Here is a 27,010-nt window from a genome sequence, read left to right on the forward strand (position 1 = left end):
CTGGGATTTGAACTCATGACCTTCTGAAGAACAGTCAGTGCTCTTCCCCACTGAGCCATCTCTCCAGCTCCTCTATCCCTTTTCTTACTTTGAGATGGGTCTAAGTTGCCCAGGCTGGCCTTGAACTCACTATGTAGCTTTCCCTGCCAGCTGGAGAGGGTACTGAAGTGTAAACCCTGGGCCTGAGGTGACACACAAGCCATCAAACTAAACAGAAACTGGAGGATGTGGACTCAGGGTCCTTAGGGTCTGGTTGTAGCAATAGCCAGGCAATATGGCACTCAATCCATGGGCCAAAGGGACTTCTCTGGGTGCCACCACCTGAGGAGATGTGAGCCTGCTAGGATCTCCCAGTAACACCCTTTTGCTTCCAAAGATACAGACTAGGGGACTGATACTGATCTCCAGGTTGCTCAGATGAGCTTGAGTGTTTATCACTGCCACCTGCCAGGAGAGCCAAGGACTTATTCTCAAGCATTAGCCAGTAGCATCATCCACACAGTGCCCATTCTAACCTGGAAGCAGGGGCAAGATCTCCTCATACGGAAGGGCATGAGGTCCTGTCAGTCTGCGCTAAGTTTGTGCTAAGTTTGCTGCTCCCTCTTACTTTTTATGCTACAAAGAAACTCATCAGGCTGCCAAGATGGCTTGGCAGGTAGGTGGGCTTGACTTGTCATCACTCTTGAGTTTAATCCCCAGGTTCCACATAGTGGAAGGAGGAAACTGACTTCCCAAGGCTGTCCTCGGACCTCGACACATACACTGTGGCACATGTGTGACCCCAATAAATGATTACAGATTTTGTGGTTTTTTTTAACATTTCTCCATTAAGCACACAATTCTTTGCATCAAGATCTGTGCAGGGGCCCCTCCTCAGATCTCCATGTCATCTGCACAACCCAGGTGTGGTAGAGCACATCTGTATCTCAGAACCAGGGAGGCTGAGGTAGGAGGATTGGGAGTTTGAGGCTAGCCTGGGCAATCACAGCCTGATCCGAATGCTTTACTACCGTTACCTCTTGCAGGTTATTTCTTTCTCCCTGGCCTCAGCACTGTGGACCCTGGACTGGGACTGAGGACACACAGACCATCAACATTCAGGCCCCTGAGTGGAAGCTTCCCCTGGATTCCTGACAACAAGGAATGACTCAATCCTCCATCTACTGAATGCAAAGCAAGCCCTGCAAGCAAACTCCATACCAAGCTGATGGCATCTGACCCCCCAAAATGCCTGTAACAGCTAAGCAGCCTGCTCAGCTGCTTTGGGCCACTGCTTCCTCCATGGAGGGGAGAAAAGGGCAGGAGAGGCTGCCCTCTAAAAACCAGAAACCAAATCAAACACAAGCAAATCTCTCTGGCCCTCAGCTGTTTCCTCAGGAAAAAACAAAGGCCATGCTGGCCAGATGGGTCAAAGCGCCTGCTATGTATGTAAGCTGAAGAACTTGAGTTTGAACCCCAGAACTCATGGTGGAAGGAGAATCTGACTCCTGCAAGCTGTCTTCTGACCTCCACATGCATGCCACGATGCCTGTTCTATGCACACGTGTGAGTGTGCTTGTACACACATGTACACACACACACACACACATACACACACACTATTATAATAAAAAAAAGAGAAAAGGCTTTCTAGCCATCACACGGTGCTGGTAGTTCTTTAGGGATGCACGTGCTCAACCTCTAGAAGATACTCAACATGCAGCAATCTATTTCTCTCCTTCACTTTCTGTTTCTGTTTTTCCTTAACATCACAAAGTATCAGTTTCTGGGTGGGGATTATTCTCATGCAATAATGAAATCATCATCATCATTATCATCTTGACACTTGAACACAGGGCTTCAGGGACACTAAATGCTCTGTCACTGTGCTGTGTCCTCAGCCTTCAAATTACTTAAAGTTTTTTTTATTTTTATTTATTTTTTTTTATTTTACAGGCAAACATTATTAAGAGAGTGACATTTTTACTACTGAAAGTCTCACACAAAGAATTGACATAATCAATTAGAACTTTCACTGAGGTGTTCCCACACTCTGGGTGCATGAGCTGCCTCATGGGTACACACATTGAGCCTTGTGAGACTGGCACATCTTAGACTACCCATTCCCTTGAACACACTTTAATATAGCTGCATGGGACTGAGCATGTCACAGTCACCCTTAGAGGTATCTACTACCATGCTGCTTCTAGGTGGATCTCCTGACCATGAAAACACCCTTTGGATGCTTTCGGGAGTCAGGAGCCCTGGGACAGTGGTCCTTTAGCCAGACTTACCTGTGTATCGGAATCCATGGATGAATCCGCCAGCAGATTTCCGGTAGTCCACCGAGTGGCTGGCGGTCCCTAGAATAAAGAGACCTCGGCTTCCTTTGGATTCATAGCTGGCTTTGATCAGTGGGTACTTCTTGCTGAACTCAGTTCCTGAGGAGAGTCTGAGGGACCTGCCAATGAGAAGGGTTGTTAGAAAGAAAAGGTGCTGGGGACAAGGCCCCTGGTACCCTCCTCCTGCATTCCTGAGGCGCTCTCCTGAAGCCTACCATAATCCCCAGGGAGGTCTGACAGTGTATAAGGGGTCCCTACATCCACCCCACTTAAGACTCACTGGTCGAAAATGGAGAAGTCAAACTTCCAGCCCAGGCAGCGGATGACACGGTCATAGGCTACCCGCATGGCAAAGTTGTCATTGTCATCCTCCGGGAGGGGGATGGAGTCGGCACTCTGGTTGCTGGTATTCTCCAGGAGGAACTTCAGGGTGATGTGGAACTTGCCCTTGCTGTCCTTCACGAGGGCCAGATACTCCAGGTCTGATTCTAGGAGCCCGTCTAGTGATTTCAGTTGGTAGGTGTCCAGTAGGCCATTGTTGATGGCCCTGGGGCCCCACAAACAGGCAAGAGAAGAAAGAGGATCAGGAGGGCTGTCTGGTGTAGCCGAGAATGGGGAACTCCCACATTTGAGGCTTGCTAACCCGAGGCGAGCCTCATCCTCATAGAGGTAACACCAGGAGGTTGTGAACTTCTCTTTTCTTTCCATTCCTTTTTTTTTTTTTTTTGGGTAAAGATAAGGTTCTGTGAGGCCCAAGCTGGCCTCAAAGTCACTAAGTAGCCAAGGCTGACCTTGGACTCTGATCCTCCAGCCTCCGCCGCCTGAGTGCTGAGCTGAGACTACAGGTGTGTGTCAGCTCACCTTGCTTGTGTGGAGCTGGGGACTGTACCCAGGGCTTGAGCACACGGGAGTCAAACACTCACCAGGCCCCAGTGGTAGATCCATAAGAGGTGGAGCCTAGTGGCAGATCACTGGGTAATGCCCTCGGAAGAGATTAAGGCAGTTCTGTTGGGACCCCCTGTAACTTCCAGGTAGAGGATTGCTATAGAAGGGAGCCCGACCTCCCCCTTATTCTGGCTTCCCATCCTGTTATGCAACCTTACTGTCTGACATATGTGCCTGCTGCTGTGATGCCATCTGCTAAGGGGTGCTAGTGAGACAGGCACACACCGGAGACTTAGCCTCTGAAATCATGACCTCAGCCGCAGGCATCTTCTTATAGCACCAGGAAACAGATTAGTACGGGATGTATGGTACAGAATACGTAAGCAGGGATGTAGCTTACCTGACGTCTCCAACATAGTGGGTGGCCCAGGAGAGCCGAACCCGGGAACGGCTCAGCATGTGGACAAAGTTAGTGACACCCAAGATGTTTTCTGCTGTCTCGAAGGCTGAGTTCCCATGGCCCAGGATCAACACATTCTGACCCACAAAGTCTTCAGGATCTACGGACACAGACTCGTACCCCTCCACATATTCAGAGCCAGGGAAGTCAACCAGTTTGGGGACTGCCAGACCAGTGGCTACAAGTAGGACGCTGCAGGGGGGAACACAGAGAGACGACTCAGTTCTTCAGTTGTACAGCCAGTGTGCCTCTCTCCAAGCTAGCCACAGTCCTTCATGCTTTAATGGAAGGATACCACACCTGGGGATTAAGTTTGCTCACTGATATTATGATAAACCAAAACCATCTCCTTTAATTTTTAACACAGCGATGAGGTCAGTTTCCTCCAGGGGCATACACTCTACCCTGGCATTCAGGCTCCTCTCACGACTGGAAGCCAGGCACACACGTCTTCTACCCATACTGTGCTGGTGCGTTTATCTAGATCTTACCTACTCCTCCACCTTCCTGCTCCTTAGCTGGTATCCCCTGGCCCGTTTCACAGGGCAGGAGACATGGGGCCCTGCAGCTCTGGGCATCAGAACTCTTCAAAGCAGGAGAGCCATAATTTGAGTACAGAAGGGCCCGCTTTCAAAGTCCTATTGAGACGTGGACTTGATATGTAGCCTGGATCTGGCAATCCTTTTGTCTCAGTCTCTCTAATGCTGGAGTTACAGGCATGTGTGCCATCATGCCCAGCTCTGCTCTCTAGGCTGGTGGGGGTTATAATGGGGTGGATTTTGCAGGCTGCAGAATAGTTTGGCCACAAGGGATGCATACAGCAAACACACCTTTCCTCTCTGTGCCTCACTCCCTTCTACTCCAGTGAAGCTACCTAACATCCAAGAGTCCTGGTCAGGATAACTCCTTTTTTCTGAGCTGCGGGAACAGACGAACAATAGTTACACACTTGTCTGGAGGTGGAAGTGAAGCTGACAGCCAGGAAGGGAGCATGGAGTGCAGAGAGCATACAGGCTTAGGTACTAGCAAAACCCCAGCCCTGTAGCCCCGCCACGTTAGGGGTGAGACACAGCTTGTTGATCAAGGTCTTCAGAGCAGAGCCTCAGATCTGTGCCTGCTAAATGAGACGAGAACATCTTCTCTAGGTTTCTTGTGCCCACATAATGTCCCCTAAACCAAAGCAGGGTAACATCAGTATCTGGAAGCCATGCTCGTCGGGCCTTTGGCTCTGGTTCTGTTCTGAAATCCTACTGGCTAGTGTCTAATGTTGCCTGGACACCTCAGCCTCTCTTGTCTCAGCATGGGTTTTGGGGACACTTATTTTAGGAAACTATCAGATGTGTCCAACCCGTGGTCTCTGGGGCCACATGGGACCAGGATAGCTATGATCAATGGCCGGCCCAACACAACTTGCAAACCTGGTTAAAATATGAGATTTGTGTCTATATGTGTTCCATAACTTGATTGCATGGTTTTACAACTTGAATCCTGTGGACGAAAATGTAGCGTAGCAGTGTCAAAAGGCTGGACCTGCCTGCAAGGTTTGTTGGGTACAAGCTATGCTCACATGCAGCGTCCAGCACCAGAGGCTCATGGTGAAAGCAATAGAGCCCAGCAAATCCTAGAGGATAAATTGCTAGATTTTCCCAAACATACTCAGCCACAGCTTTGTAAGGACGCACCTTAAAAAAGTTCTGGCTGTACCAAACCTTGGCACTGAGTCCCACTGAGGGCAAGGAGTATAACCCCTTTCTCGAATTCTTTCCAATCTCGAGGCCAATCCAGCTGTGTCCTGAGGCTCCTTACCTGCACTGGTAAACCTGGCCCTTCTGGTCCGTCAGAATGAAGTAATGGCCATTCCAGGCTTGTGGATCCTTGTCCAGAGTCACATGGGTGATGTTTGTGTTGTATAACACATGGAGCCTCAGGCGCTGTGCGAAGTCACCCAGGTAGCGCACCATGTCGCTGGCGTCGGGGAAGTAAGCCTGTGAGTAGTGTCTGAAGAGCAGGTGTGGGTCATCGCTGAGCAGAGAGTTCCAGTCGTGGCGGAGGTTGAACTCAGCGTTGGCCTTGCCCGTGTGCCGCTTGTTGATGCTGATGAGCTTGCGGTGGCGCGGGTATCGAGTGAAGAAGCTGCCAGGTGCGGACTCGCGTTCGAATACCTCGTAGTCCCTGCCGGCTCGATGCAGGAGGGCGGCCATCTGCAGGCCCGCAGGACCGGCGCCCAGCACGCAGTAGTCCCGGTGCGGACGGGAGCACACTGCCAGGTGCAAGGCTAGGGCCACCAGCAGCCCCGAGGGACCCATCCTGCGGCACAGGAGAGGAGAGGCCTTGCACCTCGTGGCTGGCAGCTGATGACAGCCGGCTTTCCCGAGGAACGAGAAAACAGGCGCTTGAGCCTCCCAGGGATCTGGAGCAGGGCCAGGACTGAACCTCGGGACCTAGGGGCTTATCTATCCCGTCTCCATCCCTTCCAGGTAGGATCAAGGGCCCACAGGAATTCTGAACCCCCCAACTCATCTCCACAGTCCTCTTTCCCAGGGTGTCAGACTCTCTTATTGTCATGGTAACTTCCACCCCAAGGGAGAGGCAGTTTCCCCAATTTCCATGCTTTCTGGATGTGTCCTGCATTTTGGGAGGGGGTCTTCCCAGGTGGACCCTTCAGAAGCTCTGATCTGTCTACCCACCTTCCACCCTCGGGGTAGGGGGGAACCTGAGGGAGGTGTGGCCTCTAAGGCCCCGCCCCAGCCCCGATCACGTGTGAGGATGCCCCAGCACACCTGCGGCGGTCTCCGCTGTCCCGCACTGCTTCTGGCGCGTGCGCGGTGCCCAGGCTGAGCTTCCGACCCGCACGCTGCCGCCACCGGTGGCCCAGCGATACTCCCTCGGCAGGCTGCAGTGGAGGGAAGCTCGGGCTGACTCGCGCCACAGCGGCCACGCCCCTCCCCACTCCCGGCCAATAGCAGGGGGCGGGTCACGTGTGCCACGCGCAGCACGCCGGGACTGGTGGGGCGGCCCGGGCGCGAGTGGCACGCACGTGCTGTGAGCGCTGTTTCTTAGGGTAGAGGTGCCCGGGGGAACAGCATGTCCTTGATGGGACGCCCGGCCCCTTCCTTTTGATTTGTACTAATCCTCGAGTCAGAGATGATTTTTGGAGAAAATCTTGGCATTTATATCCCTTTATTACTGTATAAGTCTGAAACTAATTGACCAGTCAGTTTTGTGGGACTGAGGAGAGTATGAGGCCAAGACAGATGAACCAATTATTTGTCTTAGAGACTTGATCGTTCAGTTGTCCGAAGGGTGGGTGGGCAAGGGAAGCGATTCCCAGCACCTTGAAACTGACTCGTCAATAAAAAACGACAAAGTTTGCATAAAACAAAGATAAGCTAAGTGGATTTTGAGACAGCATAGTGGCTCACTCTTGTAATGCCAGCAATCATGAGACAGAGGCAAAAGAGGACTGTGAGATCCTGCTTCAAACTCCCCAAACCAAAGGCTCAAATTGCAACCCTGTGTAGGAAGGAGAATTTGAATATTCAGGCTGGCTCCCTAGGAGTCACAGTATTCTAAATACTGCGTGCTTGGTTTTTTTTTTTTTTGTTGGTTTTTCGAGACAGGGTTTCTCCGTGTAGCCCTGGCTGTCCTGGAACTCACTCTGTAGACCAGGCTGGCCTCGAACTCAGAAATCTGCCTGCCTCTGCCTCCCAAGTGCTGGGATTAAAGGCATGCGCCACCATCGCCCAGCAACTGTGTGTTTGTTGGAGGGGAGGACATCACAAAGCGATGCAGAAGCTGAGGGTTCTTAAGAAAAACATCTGGAAAGGACTTTCTCAGCTTTGCACAGCTGGAGCTGCTTCCCATTAAAAGGCAGCTCTGCTTCTGGAAGCCTACTCGGAGCCCCACCTACTTGCACTTAAAATTTCCGTTTATGATTGTCCTGGTGAAAGAAAGCACACCTAGGAATGCTGTTTTCTTTAGAGCCTGTACCAAAAAAAAACAAACCAAAACGATCCCCTCCCCTCCCCAGGGACAGACATAAACTTTATTGTCACCGTCGAGATCTCAGCTTGCAGGTTTAGTCTGGAGCTATCCTGGCCAGACCAGGCACCTCACCAAAGAGCAGAGCATTTTATAGATACTGTGGAGAGGATAGGTGGGCACATTTAGTGATGGAAATGGATGCTGGTCAGGACTCCCCAGCCTGGCTGAGGTGCTACAGGGTTCCCAACTACTAACCTATAGCCCATAGCTACAGGAGCTTATTCTTGTAGGTGGGTTGGACCAAGAGATCTGGATTCTGGTCCACTCCTGAAGCTCAAGACATTTGTCAAACTATGTTCTTTGCACTCTACCCTAAAAACTCAGGACTGCTGCAAGTTTGAGATTCTAAGACACTCCAAGGGTTCTGCTCGGCATCTCAATACCCGAGGTTGAAGACCAGTGTCCTTCGCTGGCTTCTTTAGGTTCAACTATGTCGCTGAAACCTGCCTCTTTAGGAAGCAGTCCCAACAGTTTCCTTATACACAGCTCTGCTCCCACTCACATTCCATTTCTGAAGGAGCAGTTGAGGCTGCCCGGGGCAATCACCCAGGTGGGACAATTACTGAAGGGTTCAGAAGAGCACTCAGTCCACACGGCCTTTAAACACGTTCTTACAGGACACTGCTTTGTGCAGACTAGCTGGAGACTTTCTCCAGTGCAGGTCAACCTTATAAGCCACTAGAATCACCACCCAGCAGACACTCTGAAGATGTCTTCTTCAAGGGCCATCTCCCAACCATTCCCTGCCCTAGGAGACAGCTAGATCATGCTAGGGAAAGACAGCATGGTTCAAACTTCCTAACACTGGGACACTTCAATACAGTTTCTCATGTTGTGGTGACCCCCAACAATGAAACTATTTTCATTGCTACTTTGTAACTATGATTGTTACTATTGTGAATCATAACGTAAATATGTTTTCAGAAGGTCTTAGGCAACAACCAAAGGGGTCACAACCCACTGGGAGAAGCACCGGGTAAGAGGACCTTTTGTGAGGGCTCTCCCCTCATAAGGCACTTCAAACTGCACGAAAGAGCCTGTCATGAGTTCTGAAACTAACACCCAAGGCCTTCGCCTTTCATAGAGTGTGGTTCTCAGTGCTCTAGCACTCCTGGAACCACACAGCAGCCACAAGGCTACACAAACTGCTGCTTTTGGTCTCCCTCTCCCAGGGGCTGCTGGGAGAAGAAAGAGCTGCAGATCATAATGGGAGCACAGGACGAAGGAAGAAACCAAAAGGACTTAAATTTTATTTCATCTGCTAGAGAACAGGAGCTGGACACACACAGGCACCAGGCCAACTCATTTAAGTTTCTTCCTCTGAAAGAAAACAATGAAGAGAAATGAGCCTCACTCCATGATGCGATGCACCCTTTCCTTCTGGACCTTGAAACCCGAGTGCTGAAGCCAATTTGCTGAGCCCTTCTAACCCCTGCAGGGCTCAGTAACTTTCTGTAGCCACCAGTGAGGCTTTTAGGAGGTCTAACCATATGGCTTTGGTTCCTCTCAAAGCTGCCCACACCTTCCCTAGCTGTTCTTTAGCCCCCTTGCTGATCTGGAGTACCACCCCACATGAAGTGCCAGGGAGTTCCCCTGTGTGGTCAAGGTGAAGGTGACCACAGAGCTAGCCTGTTTCCCTCACCAGCCCTCAAACTACCCCAGGCTTAGAGGCCTGCTCTGCCCACCTTCCTCTTCCTCCTCTTCTTCCTCCTCATCCTCTTCATCCTCCTCAGAGCTGAAGGTGCCATCAGGCAAGCTGTAGACTCGGATGACCTGCTTGTTGGGGTCCTTGAGGATGAGGTACTTGCCCTCCTCCAGCTTCATACAGATATCAATGACGCAGCGCAGGATGCCCCAGGCATTCTCCACGCTCAGGTTGATCTGGCTGGCAAATTCATTGGGTTTAAACTGCTGGGTGCCTAGGATGACATGGCGTGAGGAGTCCTTTACGTGGTACCGGGACACATACCTGTTTGGGAGAAGGATGGGTGGTCATACTAGGCCATACAGAGAGACAGCAAGCCTGGGTTCAGTACCAGGGTAATGCCTGGTCTGCTCTTTTCCCAGAGTAGAAGGGGACGAGCACCCGCACAGCAGTCTCACCCAAGCTTCAGGTACTCAGATCCAGCCAGCAGAGCACAGCAGGTCCACCTTGCCAGCTTGTAGCTGTTGTTCTTCAATTCAGTGGCGATGACAGCCCCACGCTGAGAGTCCAGCTTCTGACGCCAGTCAACGCCATTACAATGCTGCAGAAGAAGGTTGGTTACTTGGTGAGGGTGGTGCCTCTCAGGGGGCCCCAGGGCCTCCTACGGAAGACTAGGGAGGGAGAGTAGGGAGCTGCCTGGGTTCTTGGACTGCAGAGAGCAGGAGCTAAAGACTAACAGTGGGGATGGGGTGAGGACTTGGGAGCGAAGGGGTGTCTAAAAGCTGGCAAGGAACGGGGACTTTAGCTGGACTGCTGCAAGGACCTGACTTCTGCCACACCCGAATGAACTGCCAGCAGACTTTCTTCTGGAACACACTCCATTCTATAGACATGGCCGTTGAGACTCACCACACCTCAACAGAGAATGAAACCATATATGCTAGACGTCTGCCCACTAAAGCCCAGTTGTAGATGCTGTTGTAAGCCATTAAGTTTCTTGTCATGTGTTTATGAGGCAAGAGAACACTGAAGCATAAAGTACTCTGGGACATAAGCTGCTTAGGGGCAGGCAAACCCCACTCCTGAGTGGGGCAGGGATGTGAGGAAACACAGATGCCACAGTACAAGTCTGGAAGGCCACGGGCCCCAAGACAATGGCTTCCTAATCCCTATCTTGGCAGCAAGCCAATCAATCATCACAGGCTGCCTGAGCCTCAGAGCTGTCCTTACTAGTATTCTTTATCCTGTAGAGGCCATACCTACCTCTGTGCCCTTCGCTTTAATACAGGGCGCCACATATAAAGCCAGGGAGAAAGGATGCACCTGACCTGATGGGCCTGCAGCACTGGAAATAGACAATGGAAAGAAGACTATGTGTGCGTGTTTGTCCAGATCTTAGTTTTTGGGGTCAGCAGTGACAGAGCTGGATAAAGAGATCATAGGTGGCAGAGTAATGAAAGAGGTCAGTGACTGTGTTTCCAAAGACAAGGTGAGGTCAAGACCAGATGCGTAGACCACAGGAGCCAGGATGAACAGACTAAAGTACTGAATACAGAAGATGCCAAAACCTTAACTAGACTGTTCCTCTGTCAGCACTGACTGAAACTGCACCCAACAGGAATAAGCCAACTTACTCCAGCCCACCCCACTACACACTGCAGAAACACAGCTGCGACAGTGCCTCACCCTGGAGTCCCATTCATTGAGTGTCTTGATGTTGATGAAGGACACTTCCCCGTTGGCCCCAGTCATGACGCCATCATGTTCACAGCGGACAATAAGGTCAATGTCATCTCCAAGCTTCCACCTGCGGTAACTACAAGGACAGCAAGACTCATTTACTACAAAATCCACAGCTTTGGAAGGATCACCCCACACAGCACAGGCCAGGGTCACCTGCCCCCCCAGAGCTGACTTACCGGTAAGCGACGGAGGCAATCTCATTCTTATCCATGTCATCCTCCACAAATGGGTTTGGGTTGGGGAAATTGTATCTTTCCCTTCCCTGCAGAAGTGACAAAGCTTTCAGGAGCTGGGGTTGACTTCAAGTCGGCAGATCCAGCATTGCTTCTGACTGCCCTGGCTAGGTGTTTCTGTCCTTGAGGGTGTAGGCTCACTGTGTATAAGGACCAAGCCCACACACCCCACTGAGTAAGAGCCACCATGCCACTCCCTGCTTCCTTCCTCCCTACAGGCAGACTGCTGAGCTAACAGGAGGGCAAGCAGTGCCCTTCCTCTTTCATCACAATCCTCAAGGCAAGGAACGGTTTGTCCAAAGGCATTCCACAGCCCGTCTGTGACACAGGCAGTACTAGTTACTCCACAGAGAGGAAATATGCCTTCACACACAGACCTTTTTGTGGCTCAGATCCCTGCTACCAGGAGGGGCATGCCTGGCCAACCTCACACCATTGTCTAGTGCAGAGCAGCTCCGCAGTAGGGATCTAACCCAGCAGCCTGTGCATCCGCTCCTGTGTACTTACCATTCTTAGGCACTGCTGGGAGAAGTTGTGGTTGATGTAGGTGGCCTCCATGGCCAGGTTCCGGGGTGAGTTGAAGGAATTGCCTTCATCTTGAGGGGGCTCGTTGGCTGTCTCACTCACAGTCAGGAGGTCTGGAAAAGCCCAAGCATGGATGTCACCTGCTCATGCAGCCAAGAGCCACTGGCAGTGCACGCAGCAGCACGGGGAGATGTACAGATCATAGGGCCCATCTTCAAAGACCTGCCTTCTGGTGACAGAGGACTCCCCCAGGGCGTCCCGGGGGACTCACGGAGAACATTAGATGTGACCCAACACCAGTCTCATAGTAAGAAAGCCAGTGTTCCTTCTCATTCTTTCTGGATTCCACAAGAGAATGTGTCTCTGGCATTTTAACAAATGAGGCTTGAGACTCAAACAGAATCAGACTGCTTTGTTTTCAAGCTATAATTCTGTGAGTGATTCATTGACAGTGTGTAATAATATACATATGTATCATAAAATATGTGCATATCCATTTTTCTTTATAGTTCGTAAGTGGGAAGAGGAGGAGGAAGAGGAAGGTGAGGAAGAGAAGCAGGAGGAAAGTTCTATGCACATAACACACAGCCACAGTGCTGGTGTGAGGACTCGGCTGAAGCCCACAGAAGCACTGAAGTGGTCTCTAGAGGATGAGAGGGATCAACACACTGCTCATTCTTAAGTGATTATTCTGAACTGACAACATTCATGCCTACCAAAGTCAGAGTTGTCCCTCTTGTCAAAGAAGAGTTTAGATCCGACTCTCTGGACGACGATGTCCCAGGAGTACACGGAGCGGGTGCAGCTCATCAGTGTGGCCAGGATGGCGTCAGTGGCAAACACATTGCCCTGTGTTTTTGCCAGCTGAAGGGAGGAAGAGAGAGTGAACTGAGGACACTGATGTCACTTGGGAAGGAAGACATGCCCAGTCAGCTAAGAAGGCTGCAGCAAATGGGCTGGGCTCAGTCACTGTAGCAGGCTGTGGTGGAAGCTCGGCCCACACTCCACTCACTGGTTTCCAGCTGAGCCACCCCTCTACCTCTGTAGGTAAGAAAGCTAAGACCCCAGGGTAGCAAAGTCCGTCTGGCAGAGCTGGAGTTTGAGCATGCCTCTGCTCAACATATTTAAGTGCACCCACTTCCATTAAATTCTAAGTGTGATTCAGAAGAACCTCATCTAAGGGCTGGCCTATGCAGCCAGCCATTTCTGTGGTCTCTCACCAGTCAATCCACATGTTCAGGGGAAGAAAATGTGCCTGGTAAACATGTGCACCTTCTCTGTCAGGTTCCTTAAACAACAGTATAACCCCTGCTTATGCAGTAGTATCCAGTGTCTTAGGTGTTTGTTGGGAGCAATCCAGAAGGATCTGAAACCTGGAAGACTGCTAGGGCTGACCGGTAAGTCACATCACCAGTACTGGAGCACCCATGGCTTTTGGTATCCATGGGGTTGTCCTGAATCAAACCCTGTGAATACTGAGGGGACACCTGTACATCTCATGCCCTGTTCTTTCTGAGGCCCCAGCAACATCCCCAAAAGCGGGCAAAGGGTGCACACCTTCCGGATGACAGGGTCGTCTGTGGTGGTGACGGTGTGAAAGATGCGCTTGATGCTCCGCAGAGGCTTCTCGCTCCTCGTGGTGATGCGGTCAAAGGCTTTGTCATAATACTCCAATGCTCCGCAGCACTCGCTGAGGGAAGAGGGGAAAATCAGAGAGATCCTCCCTACTTCTTTTATGCCATGGAATCAGAAGTTGTATCTATTAGACATGCCTGGCATTGCAGGGTACATGTCTGTAATCCCAGGATTAGGGAGACAGATGTAGGAGGATGGCAAATTTAAAAATCTCAGCTATACAGGAGGGGTTCATCTCAAAAAAATAAACTTCACCCAGAAGTCCAGTATATATGAGAGAGATAGCATTAATCTCTCTCTCTCTTTTTTTTGACACTTAGCATTTTATTGAGAGTAGTCCTGTTACACATGGAAGTTAAAGATTGGCAATGCCACATTTGCCTATGATCTCTGACAAAACCACAGCATCCACACCTCAGCGGCCACCAAACCACTCAGCACAACTCCCTTAACTGTAAGCGTGTGAAGTTTTAGCACTTTGAATTATTTTTTTCACACTCTGAGTAGCTGTAGGGATTTCACCAGGGGTTGGGGGAACTAGCTCTACCTTGGCGTAGTGCCAAAATGTGGCCAGTCAAGGCTTCGAGTAAGTCACAGCAGTGGCCACTACAGTGCCTTCTCCCAGAAGTTAGGGACGGACTTGGCCAAGGTCTAAGGTGGAAGGTCCGTCTCCCCGAACCACTGGCTGATAGAGACAAATCTTATGTGCTAGTTTAGTTTCCTGTCTTTGTAGCTCCCAATGTTCCTTTGTAGATCAGGGAAAGACCTTACACAGTGAACCTTTCCTGGGAAACTGAGCCCTTTCTAGAGGTGCCCAGAAGGGTGGACTTATGGGTTGAAGCTCTGGCTCCCCTCTGACTTAGCTCTATGTCCCTGCCCTCTGGTATATGAGGCTGCACAAAATGGAGTCTCCTGAACATCTGTCATGCCTCCCTGCCCCAAAAGCTTAGTGACTGACCTACTGGGCTTTTTCTTGGATGCCAAGAGTGGAAAAAAACTGGGACTTATAGTAAACAATGCATTTTTTTTAGTGGGTCTTGATCTTTCAAAAACATACCCATAGCACTGCAAGTGGCTTCAAATCTGCTTGGAGCTGCTAGGACTTTAGGAGACACTGATCTCCAGCGGGAAGACATACTCTGGAACCAGTGTGGGTACCAGTGAGGAAGCTACTCACATGTCTTGAGGCTCTGACACTTCCAAGTAGCGCATCTTCATCAGCTGAGGGAAGTCCATCTCCTCCTTTACCTCCCAGTCACTGCGAACTTCCACTGAGGAGTCTCGGGGTTTCTGCAGAGGAGACACAGGAAGATCCTCATATCCTACGCAAATAGCTGAAAATGAGGAACATGGGAAGGAAACACAGGAATATCTTCATATCCTATGCAGATAGCCAAAGACGAGGAACACAGGAATGATTGATTTCATTCAATCATTATGGATTATTATGTTCCTGGCTGGTTTTTTTTTTAATTTATTTTTGTTTATTGTATTTATTTTATCTATGAGTGCTCTGTTGCATGTATATGTGCATACCAGATGAGGGCATCAGATCCCTTTATAGATGGGCACGAACCACATGGGTGCTGGGAATTGAACTCAGGACCTCTGGAAGAGCAGTGCTCTTAAAAGTTGAGCCATCTCATCAGCCTGGTCCTCCCTGTTTTTAAGCAGGGTCTGTGACTCGTGGCAGCTCAGAGAAGGAAGCAGGGACCTAGCACAGGGCTTCTCAGGGTGTCAAGCACATACCTCTGATACAACAAGCAGCTAACTTGTGAAGTGCACCTTCACGATTTTATCACCCCTACAACACTCAGGAGTGAAGCCGAGTTTCTGGGCTTGAAAAGCAGCTACTTTGCTGCTGGCAATACTCCTAGCCCAGACTTCACTTTTGCTCATGTCTGTTATGCTCACAGCTCCCACAAGGATGGCAGTGTCATTCCCAACAGTGCCAAAGTGGAAAGATGAATGGCTGAAGGAAATGTGGCAACTCATACAAAGAACCACTCTTGGGCAAAAAGACGCCAGTACAGTCAACTCCATGTCTGCAAGCTTTACGCCGGTGGGTCTGTAAGCAGTCACATGTAAACTGAACACATTTGGGATGCTCAGCATGCTGCCAGGTGGCTGACAGAGGAGGATCACTTGAGATTAAAAATGATATGTTCAACATATAAAAATAATCCAGAGGCAAGCTAAAGTCCACGAGGGGACACACATAAGATACATGCAGAGAAAGTCAGTGCACACAAATTTTGATCTCTGAGGGTGCTTGGAACCAATCCTTAAGAGACATGAAGAAAAAGTGAAAAGATTGTATTAACACAGGCTACGATAGGTACAGATCTTAAAAGTGGCAAACTGGCTGGGCAGTGGTGTCACACGCCTTTAATCCTAGCTCTTGGGAGGCAGAGGTAAGCGGATTTCTGAGTTCGAGGCTAGCCTGGTCTACATAGTGAGTTCCAGCACAGCCAGGGAAACCTTGTCTTGAAAAACCAAAAAAGTGGCACACATTATGATTCCATTTTATATGAAATGCCCGCATCAGGGAAATCCAGAGACACCTCTGAAGGTAAAAGAAAACAAACACATCCAAGTCCCAACAGAATCCCAGTATGGACACTACCTGTGACTTCTGGTCCCATTTTTGCCTCACTCCAAATTGCTTCTGGAATTTTTTCTGCAAGCGAATTCGTTCTCTGAAAAGACAGACAGAATGCTGTGCTTTCAATGTTGTCTTCTAGCTGAATTGCAGTATCCTTCCTGGCTGCTACCAGGATAGAAAACAGGGGCTTAGATGCAGAAACCATGTAGGCACACACTGGGGGTGTGAGCAGAGGCACACCACTCCCAACAACATTCAGTCCAGTTAACTCTCAAGGCAGCCCTGGCTAGAGTGTGGTGGCTGCTGTGCCCAGCCCCAAGGGCCCACAGGATACAGTATAAGTCGTGCTGCCTGGAACCAGGCATCCAGAATCTAGAGGCCACAGAGCCACTTCAATTTTACCTATGGCTGTACAGCATAAATGTCCACCTCAGCCTCCTCCTGCATGTCTGCCATTACCCAGTCTTGGACAGGCATAGGTCAGGTTTTGGTTTCTTTAGCAATAGTGAAAGATAGCCAACCCTGCCCTGGCTCTGTGATTCCTGAATACAGCCCACCTGGGAACACAACTTTGACCTGTGAGGAAGGGACGCTCACCTCTCTTTCTGCTTGGCACTCTTGGGCAGTGTCTGTAGGTTGAACTGCACCATGTTCCTCCGATCTTTGTCTCTGCGGAGGTTCCGCTGGGGAGCAGGAAGAGACCCGTGTTAACCCCTTGGAGACAAGGCTCATGGTATCTTGAGAGTAAGTTTAGGGTGTGAAGTTCTAAATCTCACAGCTCTACTTTGACTCTATAGCAGCTACAGCATCTGGGCTAAGGGGAGAAGCACTTGTGTTAGCTTGGACTCTCCTTTCCACTTTCATGTGGGCTTACTAGTTTTATTGGAGTTGCCAAATTTGTAACTTTATATAACAGAAGGCACCCTACCAAACCATCTAATTAACAAAGGCTATACGTGGCAACTCGGCAAGGCAATGGGTTCCCAGCACAGCTGTGTGATGTCGGAACTACTGTGAACAAAAACCTAAACTCCTTCAATGCGTCCCTAGACCCCATTACAAGTTATTCTGATACAATTGGTCATTAAACTGCCACTTGGGATTGGCCAAAGGCCTGCAAGTATTTCTTTTCTCATCAGTATTCCTAAGATGGTAACTGAGCAGCAGAAATTTCTGCTCTCAGTAAGAGCTCTGAGGTGCAGGCTGCCAGCCATGGCCTACCTGTGCGAATCTCATCCGGTTCCGCTGGTAGGCAGTCTTCTGTGTACGTGCCGTGTCCACCAGCTGGAAGCTCGTCTCATCCTCCTCATGGAAATATGCATACTGACTTCCCCCACCGAACTGAGAGGAATACTTGTCTGCAGGCAAAGGTGACAGCGAGTGCTAAGTGCTACCCTACAGACCTTCATGGTGCATGGCAGGCTTTGACCCTGTGCTCTGAAGTGTGATTCTGAACTGAAGCACTGGCCAGAAGCTTGTGAGCTGGGTAGACTCACCATCCAAGACCTGACAGATGGGAACCCGTATTTAAACATGATCACAGGTGATTCATACTCACATCAAAGGTTTAATAGCTTGGGTCTAAACAACTTACCAAGAAAGCCCAAGAATCTCACTAGCTCACTTCACCTCTGCATGGTCATGGAAGAATCTGAGGTGAACCACCATCCCCAACCATCACCCAGAGCCACAGACACGGCCATTGCCTTCAACAGACTTTCTGACCTCATCCACCTTAACTTGGTACTCTAGTCAGTCACTTCCAAACATCTAACTGGCACCAAGAAAAGCGTTCTCCCTTACCGGAACCTTAAAGCCAAGGCCCAAACCCTAGAGTCCATGGATTGATGGCTCCAGAAAGTCCCAAACAATAGAATGCAAATGATAGCATTCAGGAGTCTCTGGCTGTCTGGACCACTTCCAAAACCATGGCTGGTGCACTGTGCTCCAGAATATACTCCCAATAACTACCATTACCATTTCTTTTCCTTTCTAAAAAACTTTCATGTGGGACTTACTGAAAAAAAGTAATGGCCCTTTCAAGGTCTAGATGTGGGCCACTCCCTGAGGAACACTTACTTGTATACCTCTTGTCCTGGTATGTGGCCCCTGTCCAGTCTGCAACCTGTTAGGGACAGTGAAGACAAGAAGAGGACAGGTCAGGCAAGCAGGCTTCTGCTGACCCAGAAAGCACAGACCACGAGGGTGATAAAAGGCGTCGGCGTCGCCTCGGATGCTCTCTGCACGTGGCTGCCCCACCTCGGACTCATCCTGGAGGTCTGGGATCCCCACAGGAAGCATATCCCCGAAGAGAACAGAAAGGAAATGGGGAGCTGTGGAGTAACTGCCCCAGCTGTAGGGACCCAATACCTTCCCCAGCCGGTCTCCTTTGCTGAATGGCTGGTAGGGCATATCCCGGAACTGCTCAGGAACGGCACAGGGACCCCAGCCTGAGGGGTTGTCCTGGATCACAGGTGTCATGAACTTTGCCATCTTCTAAAACCTGTAAACACAAGCAGTGTGAGAAGCTTTAGAAGGAAGGCCGCCAAGTCCCAACACTCTACCCTCCACTGAAGTTGCATTACAGAGGTGCACACAGAGTGAAGCCTGGCTCTTGAGCAATGTGGACAGGTCTTCCTATAAATTGCTCTAAGAACACTTAAAAACTCAGAACACTGCCAACACCCGCGGACACTCTCCTATGCCTCACTAATTCTAGGACAGGTTGTTTTTTGGTGAACATCTCTGAAATGAAGCTGTGCCTTCTGCTTGATGAGGTATCACATCTTTCTCAGTATAACATATGATAAAGGTGTCTCCTGTTATTAAAGATGGGAAAAGTCCGATGAATTCCCCCAGAAACACCTTCACCAAAGGATTCAACAGCAAACGTCTCTAAACTCAGTCTCTAAAATAAATAACAATCTACATCAAAGTCTTGATAGTTGTCACACTACACAATTACCACTCAGCTACACAAAGGCACCAGCACAGAGTGCTTTAAAGGGCCTTGGGCTGCTGGGATGGTGCTGCAGGTAAAGGTAGAACCAAAGTGGAAGTCGAGAACTGACTCCCAAACGTGGCCTTCACATAACAAACTCCCACACACATGCATACATGGCAACAAAAAAAATCCTAAGAAAAAAGGACTAAGATCAAACAAAACATTCCCTCTGACCCTCAACTAGACCCCCATCCTTCCAACTGTCCATTGGCACAAGTCCTGTACAGTGCATTTGTCCAGGCAAAAGCGCCATGGCAACCAAGGTCACCATAAACTTCAGAGCAAAAGTGGCCAAGTGTCAAACATCCACATGCAGGAGCACCAGGACACTGCTCCATGAGCTTACAGCACATAAGCTCATTAAACCCTTCAACAATCCTGTGGGACAGGAGCCAGTCCTGTCCCCATTTCTGGGTTAAAACATAAAGGTACAGTGAAATAAAAGTCACAGCGCTGGATGATTAGAAATTTGAACACAGGCTTTGGCCTTGTAGTCTGTACATAGCACAGTGCCTAACACAATAGCTCACTTTAGAAAAGTAAAAGCTAATTGCTGTATAATCCAGGGGCTTGCTGGACACTCCCCATCAAAAACCAAACCAAACAACAAAGGGAAAAAATCCATGCGTTGACCACCCACCCACAAGAAACCCTGACACTGTCCAGAGCCGGGCAGTGGTGGTGCACACCTTTAATCCCAGCACTTGGGAGGCAGAGGCAGGCTGATTTCTGAGTCCGAGGCCAGCCTGGTCTACAGAGTGAGTTCCAGGAAAGCCAGAACTATACAGAGAAACCCTGTCTTGAAAAAGAAAAAAAAAGAAAAAAAAAATGTCATCACAGTAGCTCTCGAAGGCTGGAAAGCAACTGCAGAACACCAGTAGAGAGCTCAGTAACCTCTCCTCCTCGGACACAGGGAGGCTGATGATATTTAGGTGACAGGGACAAGGAATAAACCCAGGAGCTTCACCCTCCAAATGTGAACGTATGCTAAAGTTGTAGGAAGAACACAGCACACAGCGGTGGTCAGGTGCGCGGGTGGTGGTGTGTGTGTGTGTCAAACAGCTGACAAGTAAGAGGCCCCAGGATATCCAGGTACTCTGCGGGCACTTTACCATCACTGACTGCTCCTTCGCACCCTATCTCTGAGACACAAAGTTAGCTCTGCTAACTTAAGGAGTCCATCTGCCCATCACTTCAAAAACAGTTTCCAAGGCTGTCTATTTAAGCCCGACCTTCTGGTTATACTGTTGTTTAGCTGGCAGCCTGGCCATCTTTAAGCCATACCCAACAAGTTGCCCCCAAAGCAACTGTCAACTTGAGTTGTCACAAGTTCAAGATGGCTCGGGGCTTGACGTGTATCACCTCCCTGGATGGGCAGGGTTTGGACCTTCGACTACTGCACTCGTGAACCAGAAAGAACCTGGTAGGTGAAAACTAAAACGCCGCGACAGCTGTACTGGCCATAATAGAGTGTGGAACACTACAGGTGGAGCCATCAACTCCTGGGCTCCGTTTCAGACCAGAGCTGGAACCTACTTTGTCGACCATTTCGGAGCACAGAAAGGATCTGTTCGAACCCCAACCCACCGTGTCCGGTGTCTTGCACTCAGTGTCGTGCCTGGGACCACCGGAGGCCGATTCCCACCCCGCCCAGCGCAGGGGCACAGACGGCAGGAGAGGACGTAAAGGAAGGCTCTTCCGGGAGCTCCCGAAGTCACACCTAGCCCAGGCTGGCTCGTGAGCTCCGCAGGGCCCTACGAAACAAGCCGCTCACCTGCAACGGCCTCCGCGGGCCCGGATGGCGACAGATAGCCCGGATAAAAAAACTGCGATAGCCTCGACACTCGGAAGACACCAAGACTGGAGGGAAAGAGGCGCGCGCAGGGGCCGGTGCCGTAAACCGCGACCAGCGCTGTCGTAAACGGCCCTACCACTTCCTTCTTAGTCAGCGGAAAAACGTCAGGCCGTAAAGTGAGATATAACCGGAAGTCTGTCCCCGCTCTTGGCTATTAAAAAAAAAAAAAAAAATCCTCGTTCGCCTCTGAGGTGCCAGACGCCAATGAGGTGATTGCGTCAGTGGCATCTGGGGACGCCCAGAGCGGTTCCGAACTGTAGCGTGGTCACGCTCGTTGCGAGAGAAGCTTGGGCGGAGAGTTGGAGCCGTCCCCGCGGTGTCCCACAATGCTTCACACTCGGCTCTCCTCCTCTGCCTCCCACAATGCCCCGCCGCTCTCGCTTGCTCCAGCCTGGTTGTTGGTCTGGTCGAACCTCATCTGGAGGGTGGCCCGGCGCGTTACTTGTGCTTATTACTTGTGGCACCAACGCAGGGTGGCAACTAGAGCTTCGGGGTGCCCGCCAGGACTCAAACCTTTGTCCCACAGATCTCAAAGCGTCTTTCAACGGAGATTTCTGGTCGCTATTTTTTTTTTTTAAAGCAGGTTTAGAGTGTCTCGCTCTAAATCGATATTCAAGTCGGGGCTATCCAGGAATCTGCGTCTTAATTGATAATCACAATTCACTGGGTGCGGTTCAGCGTGACCTCAAGGCATCTTCTACCCCCTGCAGCTGTAGAGTGCTAGGCAATTATGAAACCCGGCAAGAGACTCAGGATGGGCTTTTATTTAAAGCTGGTCCCTTCTGCCTGGCTGGCTAGGTTTCCTTGATAGTTTCCCAGCAGATCTCCTTTATTAGAAAATACATCTTAGATACATGTGGTGTACAAGTTCAGCCAAGTCTAGTTTTATGGCCTTCATATCTCCCTGCAACCCCCCCCCCCCCATGTAAGCTGGAAATGCTAGATCATAAGGGGTAAAATAAATGTTTGTCAAAGTACATTTCCACTTTCTAGTCCTTACCGTGGATACCACTTGAATGAACTTGATCAGGTGATCTGGCCTCTACGCGTGCTGAAAATGGTAATGTTGATGGGATTACCCATTTCACTAAATTACCAATGAGCTTGCCTTTCAGTTTTCTCAATTGATCTTGGGATTTGGTGGATCCTGCTGGGTCCTCGTTACCTTAATTTTCCCATCTCATTCATGACTAGCCTGTCTGTACTTACTGTAACTTTAGCCGCATCTGAGCGCTGTCTCTCCTCATAGTGCCATCTCCACTCATTGCTCCAGCCATTCATAATCGTAGTGAGTTGCTCCTCAGCATGTTTAAAGCTCTCCCCACACTGCCTAGGGAAGCTTAACTGAAGCAGGACTAGCTTCCTGTGGCCCAGTATTCCTGGCTGGTTTTCACCCTCTGCCTGCACAATCTCTGCTCTGGCCACCATGACCTGCTCTCATTCCTCTCTCAGCAGGTTCTTTCTTACTGTCACGGCCTTGGTCCTGTCATGTGTATGTCTTTATGAGTTAGTTGGCTTCTAGACAGGTCTGACAGCATGTTCTGGGATCTCTCTACTTTGAAGTTGAGGGGTATCATAATGTCTGACAGGAGCTGGTGAAGTTGGAGATTGTGAGAAAAGTCACTTGCTTTGAAAACAGCCATCCTGCTGACTAAAACAGTTGTTAAAACGTTGAAGCAAGTTCTCACTGAGTTGCCCAGGCTGATTCTGAGCTCCTCACACCTGAAAACCCGAGACAGAAGGATTACTCCAAATTGGAGGCCAGCCTGGGCAAGCCTGAAGCTAGCTTGGGCTCCATAGCAAGACCCCAGATCAATAGAAAATCGAAATGCCCTAAAATATAAAGAGGCATGTATTTTTGCTGAACTGCTCCCATCATGCCTCTTGCTCTTCCCCTTCCCACCTCTTCTTTTTTGCCGAGGCTCCTAGAGGCCATCTGATGTGTTGGAGTGGTGCAGCGCGTCAGAACATACCACACTAGGCCCAAACAGTTTCACGTGTAAGAGGTTTAATTCAGAGGGAGTGGGGGTAGAGGCACGGAAAGAGAAGAGAGAGAGAGAGCAAGATGGAGGAATGTTCCCGTGTGTGTATGTGTATGTGTGTGTGTGTGTGTGTGTGTATATATATATATATGTATATATATATATACACACACACACATATATATATATATACATATATGGGTTGTGATGTAGCAGCCACAGGTAAAGGTGGGAGGTGAGCCCAATGGATTCTGGGAATATGGTGGCTGTTGCCCTGGCAACAGGTCTGTGGACCCGCCCATGTATCACCACAGGCTTTGGATGTCGTGATGCTAACACCATCTGCTGCAGCCTTTCTGTTGTTGAAGTTTAGTCATCTTTCCCCTGTTATGACCCAGCTGTTCTGCTCTCTAAGATGGAGAGCAATTTGGAGGGTCCTGCTCCATTCTCAGCTTACCATGCAGCATGTGCTCTCTTGAGGGTCCCTGCCACACCCCCTTCCCAACTGCGATTCTTCGGTTCTGTGTCACTCTTGTGTGGTGGCATTGTTCTAGAGTGTGTCCAAGAAGTATTTTGTGGACCTAAGGCCATTAGAACCTGCTTTTAGAGACAGGAAATAAAAGACTCACCTACATCCCTCAAGGCCCTAGGTTTGATCCCCAGCACTGCATAAGCCAGGTATGTTGGTACGTACTGGTAATCTCAGCTCCCAGGTAAGTAGAGATAGGAAGACCGTATGTTAAGGTCATTCTCAGCCTGAGGTTCAGTAGTCAGCCTGGGCTATATGAGACCCTGTTTCAAGCCAAAGTTTACATTCTTGTCAGAAAGTTGGGAACTGGGGCCTTTTTCAGTAAAAGGGTTTTCACAGTGTGTCTAGTTTGGAAAGGCACAAAATCTTGAGAAATTGAGTAAAGAACTTATTATGGCTCATAATGGTTAAGATTAGCATAGGAATTTATGTTTCAAAGCCTTGTGTTTTATGATTACAGCATTCTATTTATTTTGAGGCAGGGTCTCAATTTGTATCTTTGGCTAGCACAGATTTTCCTACGTAGACCAAAATGGCCTCCTGTTTATGGAGATTCACCTGCCTGTGCCTCCTGGGTTCTGGGATCAAAGACATGTGCCACAGATCAGCACAGCTTACAGATTTTTTTTTAAAAAAGATTTATTTATTTTATATGTATGAGTACACTGTAGTTGTACAGATGGTCGTGAGCTATCATGTGTGTGGCTGCTGGGAATTGAACTCAGGACCTCTGCCTGCCCCGCTTGCTCCGGCCCTGCTCGCTCCGGAGTAATACATTGTACCTGTCTTCAGACACACCAGAAGAGGGTGTCAGATCTCATTATGGGTGGTTGTGAGCCACCATGTGGTTGCTGGGATCCGAACTCAGGACCTTCGGAAGAGCAGTCAATGCTCTTACCCACTGAGCCATTTCGTCAGCCCACAGATTTTAATATAAACTTTACACATGGCCAAAAGAAATGAGAGGTACCTGCTCCATCAGGGTTTCTTCTAGCAAATGACAGAGGTGTGCTCCAACCCCTTGGGGTGTTCTATGTGAAATGAGAGGGAGGCTGGGGTGGAAGGGAAGGTGTCCTAAGAAGTGACATTTGGCGGTGAGAGAAATGGGTCAGCTGCTCTTGCAGGGAACCCAGGTTTGGTTCTCAGTAGCCACAGAGTGGCTCACAACCAGTTCTAGGGGATCCAATATTCTTTTTTGGCTTTTGTGGATACCACACATGCAAGTGGTGCACAGACATACATGCAGGCAAAGCATCTATATATATTACAAAATAATTTTAAAAAGTAATGTTTGACCAAGAGCTGAAAACCGGCAAGCGAGGCAGGTGTGTGCTCTTGACCCTTCATCTCCCAGTATCTTATCCTTTTGACGTTTGTATTACCTGAGTACTTACTTGATTCATGTTTCTGGCAGTACATGGAGCCTTAGGCACAGAGTGTGCACGTAATAAGGATTTGTTGACTAAGTAAAGAAACAAAAGGACTGGAGTCAGTAGGTAAGGAGATATTCTCTCTGTGTGGCTAAGAGCTCCCTCCTTGCATTAGGATCTCATGTTTAATGATGGGCAGAGCTGATTCTTGTTTCAGAGAACTCCCATGCTGATGGAAGTAACCATAAGAGCCTTCCAGGCCCTCCTATGCATCCCCACAAGTCACATCTGGAAGTGAGAGGCCCCAACCTCTGCTGGATTGTTCTGTTCTGATAAAACATCTGTCTAGATAAGGGAAGTGCATGTTCTAATGGAACCTACAGTGCCATAGGGAGGGATCTAACATTTACTGACTGTATGCCAGAGGTGCTAAGTGCTTTCCACAAATGATATTTTATTTTATTTTTAACTATTTATTTGTTTTTATGTGTATAATACACTGTAGTTATTTCCAGACATACCAGAAGAGGGCATCAGATCCCATTATAGATGGTTGTGAGCTACCATGTGTTTGCTGGGAATTGAACTCAGGACCTCTAGAAGAGCAGTCAATGCTCTTAACTGCTGAGCTATCTCTCCAGCCCCCACAAATGACTTTTAAAATCACTGTTCTGTGAGTTTTCTAATAGTTGGGGAAGGAGGCTCTGAGCATTTGGGTGGATAGCTCCCAGAGGAGACAGCAGAAGCAGGATTAGACAACGGTTTTATGGACTCTAAAATCTCCCAGGTGGTAGCCTTCCCTGGCTGGCATGGTTCTCTTGTCTGTACCCCCTGGCTCTCACTTTCTCCCTCCCACACACAGACTCTTCACTGTGAACAATTCCAGTGACTTCTATGGGCTGGGCTCAGGGGCTGCAATTCAATGGGAGGGGGACTCTTGGTTTGTGTTGGAGTCTCCTATGGATGCCATGCATGTGTCATGTGTGGAAGAAGACATTCTGGACATGTCTAGGGGCTGATTCAGCTCCTGTAGTACAGGCTGGCCTTGAACTTGTAATCCTCTTGCCTCAAGGCTTCAGAGTGCTGAGATGATGTGTGTGAACTATCATGCCTGGCTCTTGCTTTGAAATTTGTATTTAAAATGTTAACTGGTGCATAGCACTTGTTTAACCATGGTCTTTATTATGACATTTCTACACACACACACACACACACACACACACACACACACACACACACACACACGAGCACGTTTTGGTCACATTTATTCCCCGTGCTCTTTCTTATTGCCCTTCTTCCTCCTTCTCGTCCCTCACCCCAGTATCACATACAGGGCTCAAGAAACCAGAGCTCAGGTTTTGAATAGAAGGATGCTGACAGGGTTCTGAGGCCATATGGTGGTGAGTGGGTGATGTAGTTTCCAGCTCTGAAGTAGCCAGTACCTACAGGAGTGCCCTGGCCACGCACCACTCAAAGCCACCATATAGTGAGAAAGCCCTGGTTGCCTACATGGACTCACCACATCGGTGGATAGGAGAGCATCAGTTTCTCTCTCTCTCTCTCTTTCCTTCCTTCCTTGCTTCCTTTCTCCCTTCCTTCCTTCCTTCCTTCCTTCCTTCCTTCCTTCCTTCCTTTCTTTCTAAAAAAGATTTGTTTGTTTTATTTATATGAGTACACTGTAGCTGTCTTCAGACACACCAGAAGAGGGCATCAGATCTCATTATAGATGGTTGTGAGCCACCATGTGGTTGCTGGGAAGTGAACTCAGGACCTCTGGAAGAACAATCAGTGCTCTTAATTGCTGAGCCATCTCTGCAGCCAGAGCATCAATTTCTTGAACTCTTTGTGTTCAAGCTGTGTTCTGTATTCTGTCATTCTGGGTTGTGAGGGGAATGGAATGGCTTGGTCTAATGAAGGATGACCATATAATTTATCACCCAAATTAGAACACGTTGAGGAGAATATCTCAAGATCATATCACTGTGAATGACTGCTTTAGAAAAAAAGATGTCCAAGGTTGGGAGTGGTGGTGTAAAGTGAGGTTTTTCTGAGCATCAGAGCCACTGTGACTACTTGCAAGAGACCCATGGTATCCAGCCGGTGACCTGTGGAGGTGGAGGTGGGGACCTTCATCTGAGGTTCCAGCTGCTCTCTCCAATACCTGGGCAGTGGCT

The 27,010-nt window shown here is 49.3% G+C and overlaps 2 protein-coding genes and 1 long non-coding RNA gene across 4 annotated transcripts in view; 1 reads left to right on the forward strand and 2 right to left on the reverse strand.

The window, feature by feature from the left end:
• Window positions 1-1,644, forward strand: part of LOC116075306 — a 24,206-nt gene extending 22,562 nt beyond the window's left edge. For both annotated transcript variants that reach the window (XR_004112522.1, XR_004112520.1), the window contains one exon: window positions 1,026-1,644. This is a non-coding gene — a long non-coding RNA (uncharacterized LOC116075306). The remainder of the gene's footprint in view (window positions 1-1,025) is intronic.
• Foxred2 (FAD dependent oxidoreductase domain containing 2) overlaps window positions 1-6,605 on the reverse strand; it is a 16,649-nt gene extending 10,044 nt beyond the window's left edge. Inside the window, exons 1-5 of the mRNA XM_031348335.1 lie at window positions 6,447-6,605; window positions 5,473-5,973; window positions 3,607-3,858; window positions 2,602-2,868; window positions 2,274-2,440 (exon numbers count right to left, since the gene is read on the reverse strand). Coding sequence (XP_031204195.1) covers window positions 2,274-2,440; window positions 2,602-2,868; window positions 3,607-3,858; window positions 5,473-5,972 — 1,186 coding nt within the window. The 5' untranslated portion in view covers window position 5,973; window positions 6,447-6,605. The remainder of the gene's footprint in view (window positions 1-2,273; window positions 2,441-2,601; window positions 2,869-3,606; window positions 3,859-5,472; window positions 5,974-6,446) is intronic.
• Window positions 6,606-8,938: 2,333 nt separating this feature from the next.
• Window positions 8,939-21,060, reverse strand: Eif3d (eukaryotic translation initiation factor 3 subunit D). Its single transcript, XM_031348343.1, has 15 exons — window positions 20,875-21,060; window positions 18,467-18,599; window positions 18,176-18,221; window positions 17,318-17,454; window positions 16,694-16,779; window positions 16,118-16,190; window positions 14,669-14,781; window positions 13,414-13,546; window positions 12,573-12,720; window positions 11,839-11,969; window positions 11,275-11,360; window positions 11,042-11,171; window positions 9,814-9,956; window positions 9,396-9,679; window positions 8,939-9,030 (listed from the first exon to the last, which is right to left on the reverse strand). Exons 2-15 carry the CDS (start codon window positions 18,587-18,589, stop codon window positions 9,017-9,019), a joined length of 1,647 nt encoding a protein of 548 aa, XP_031204203.1. The 5' UTR covers window positions 18,590-18,599; window positions 20,875-21,060; the 3' UTR covers window positions 8,939-9,016.
• Window positions 21,061-27,010: the final 5,950 nt, after the last annotated feature.

This window comes from Mastomys coucha, unplaced genomic scaffold (assembly GCF_008632895.1).
Source record: "Mastomys coucha isolate ucsf_1 unplaced genomic scaffold, UCSF_Mcou_1 pScaffold11, whole genome shotgun sequence".
In the NCBI taxonomy this organism is placed as follows: Eukaryota; Metazoa; Chordata; class Mammalia; order Rodentia; family Muridae; genus Mastomys; species Mastomys coucha.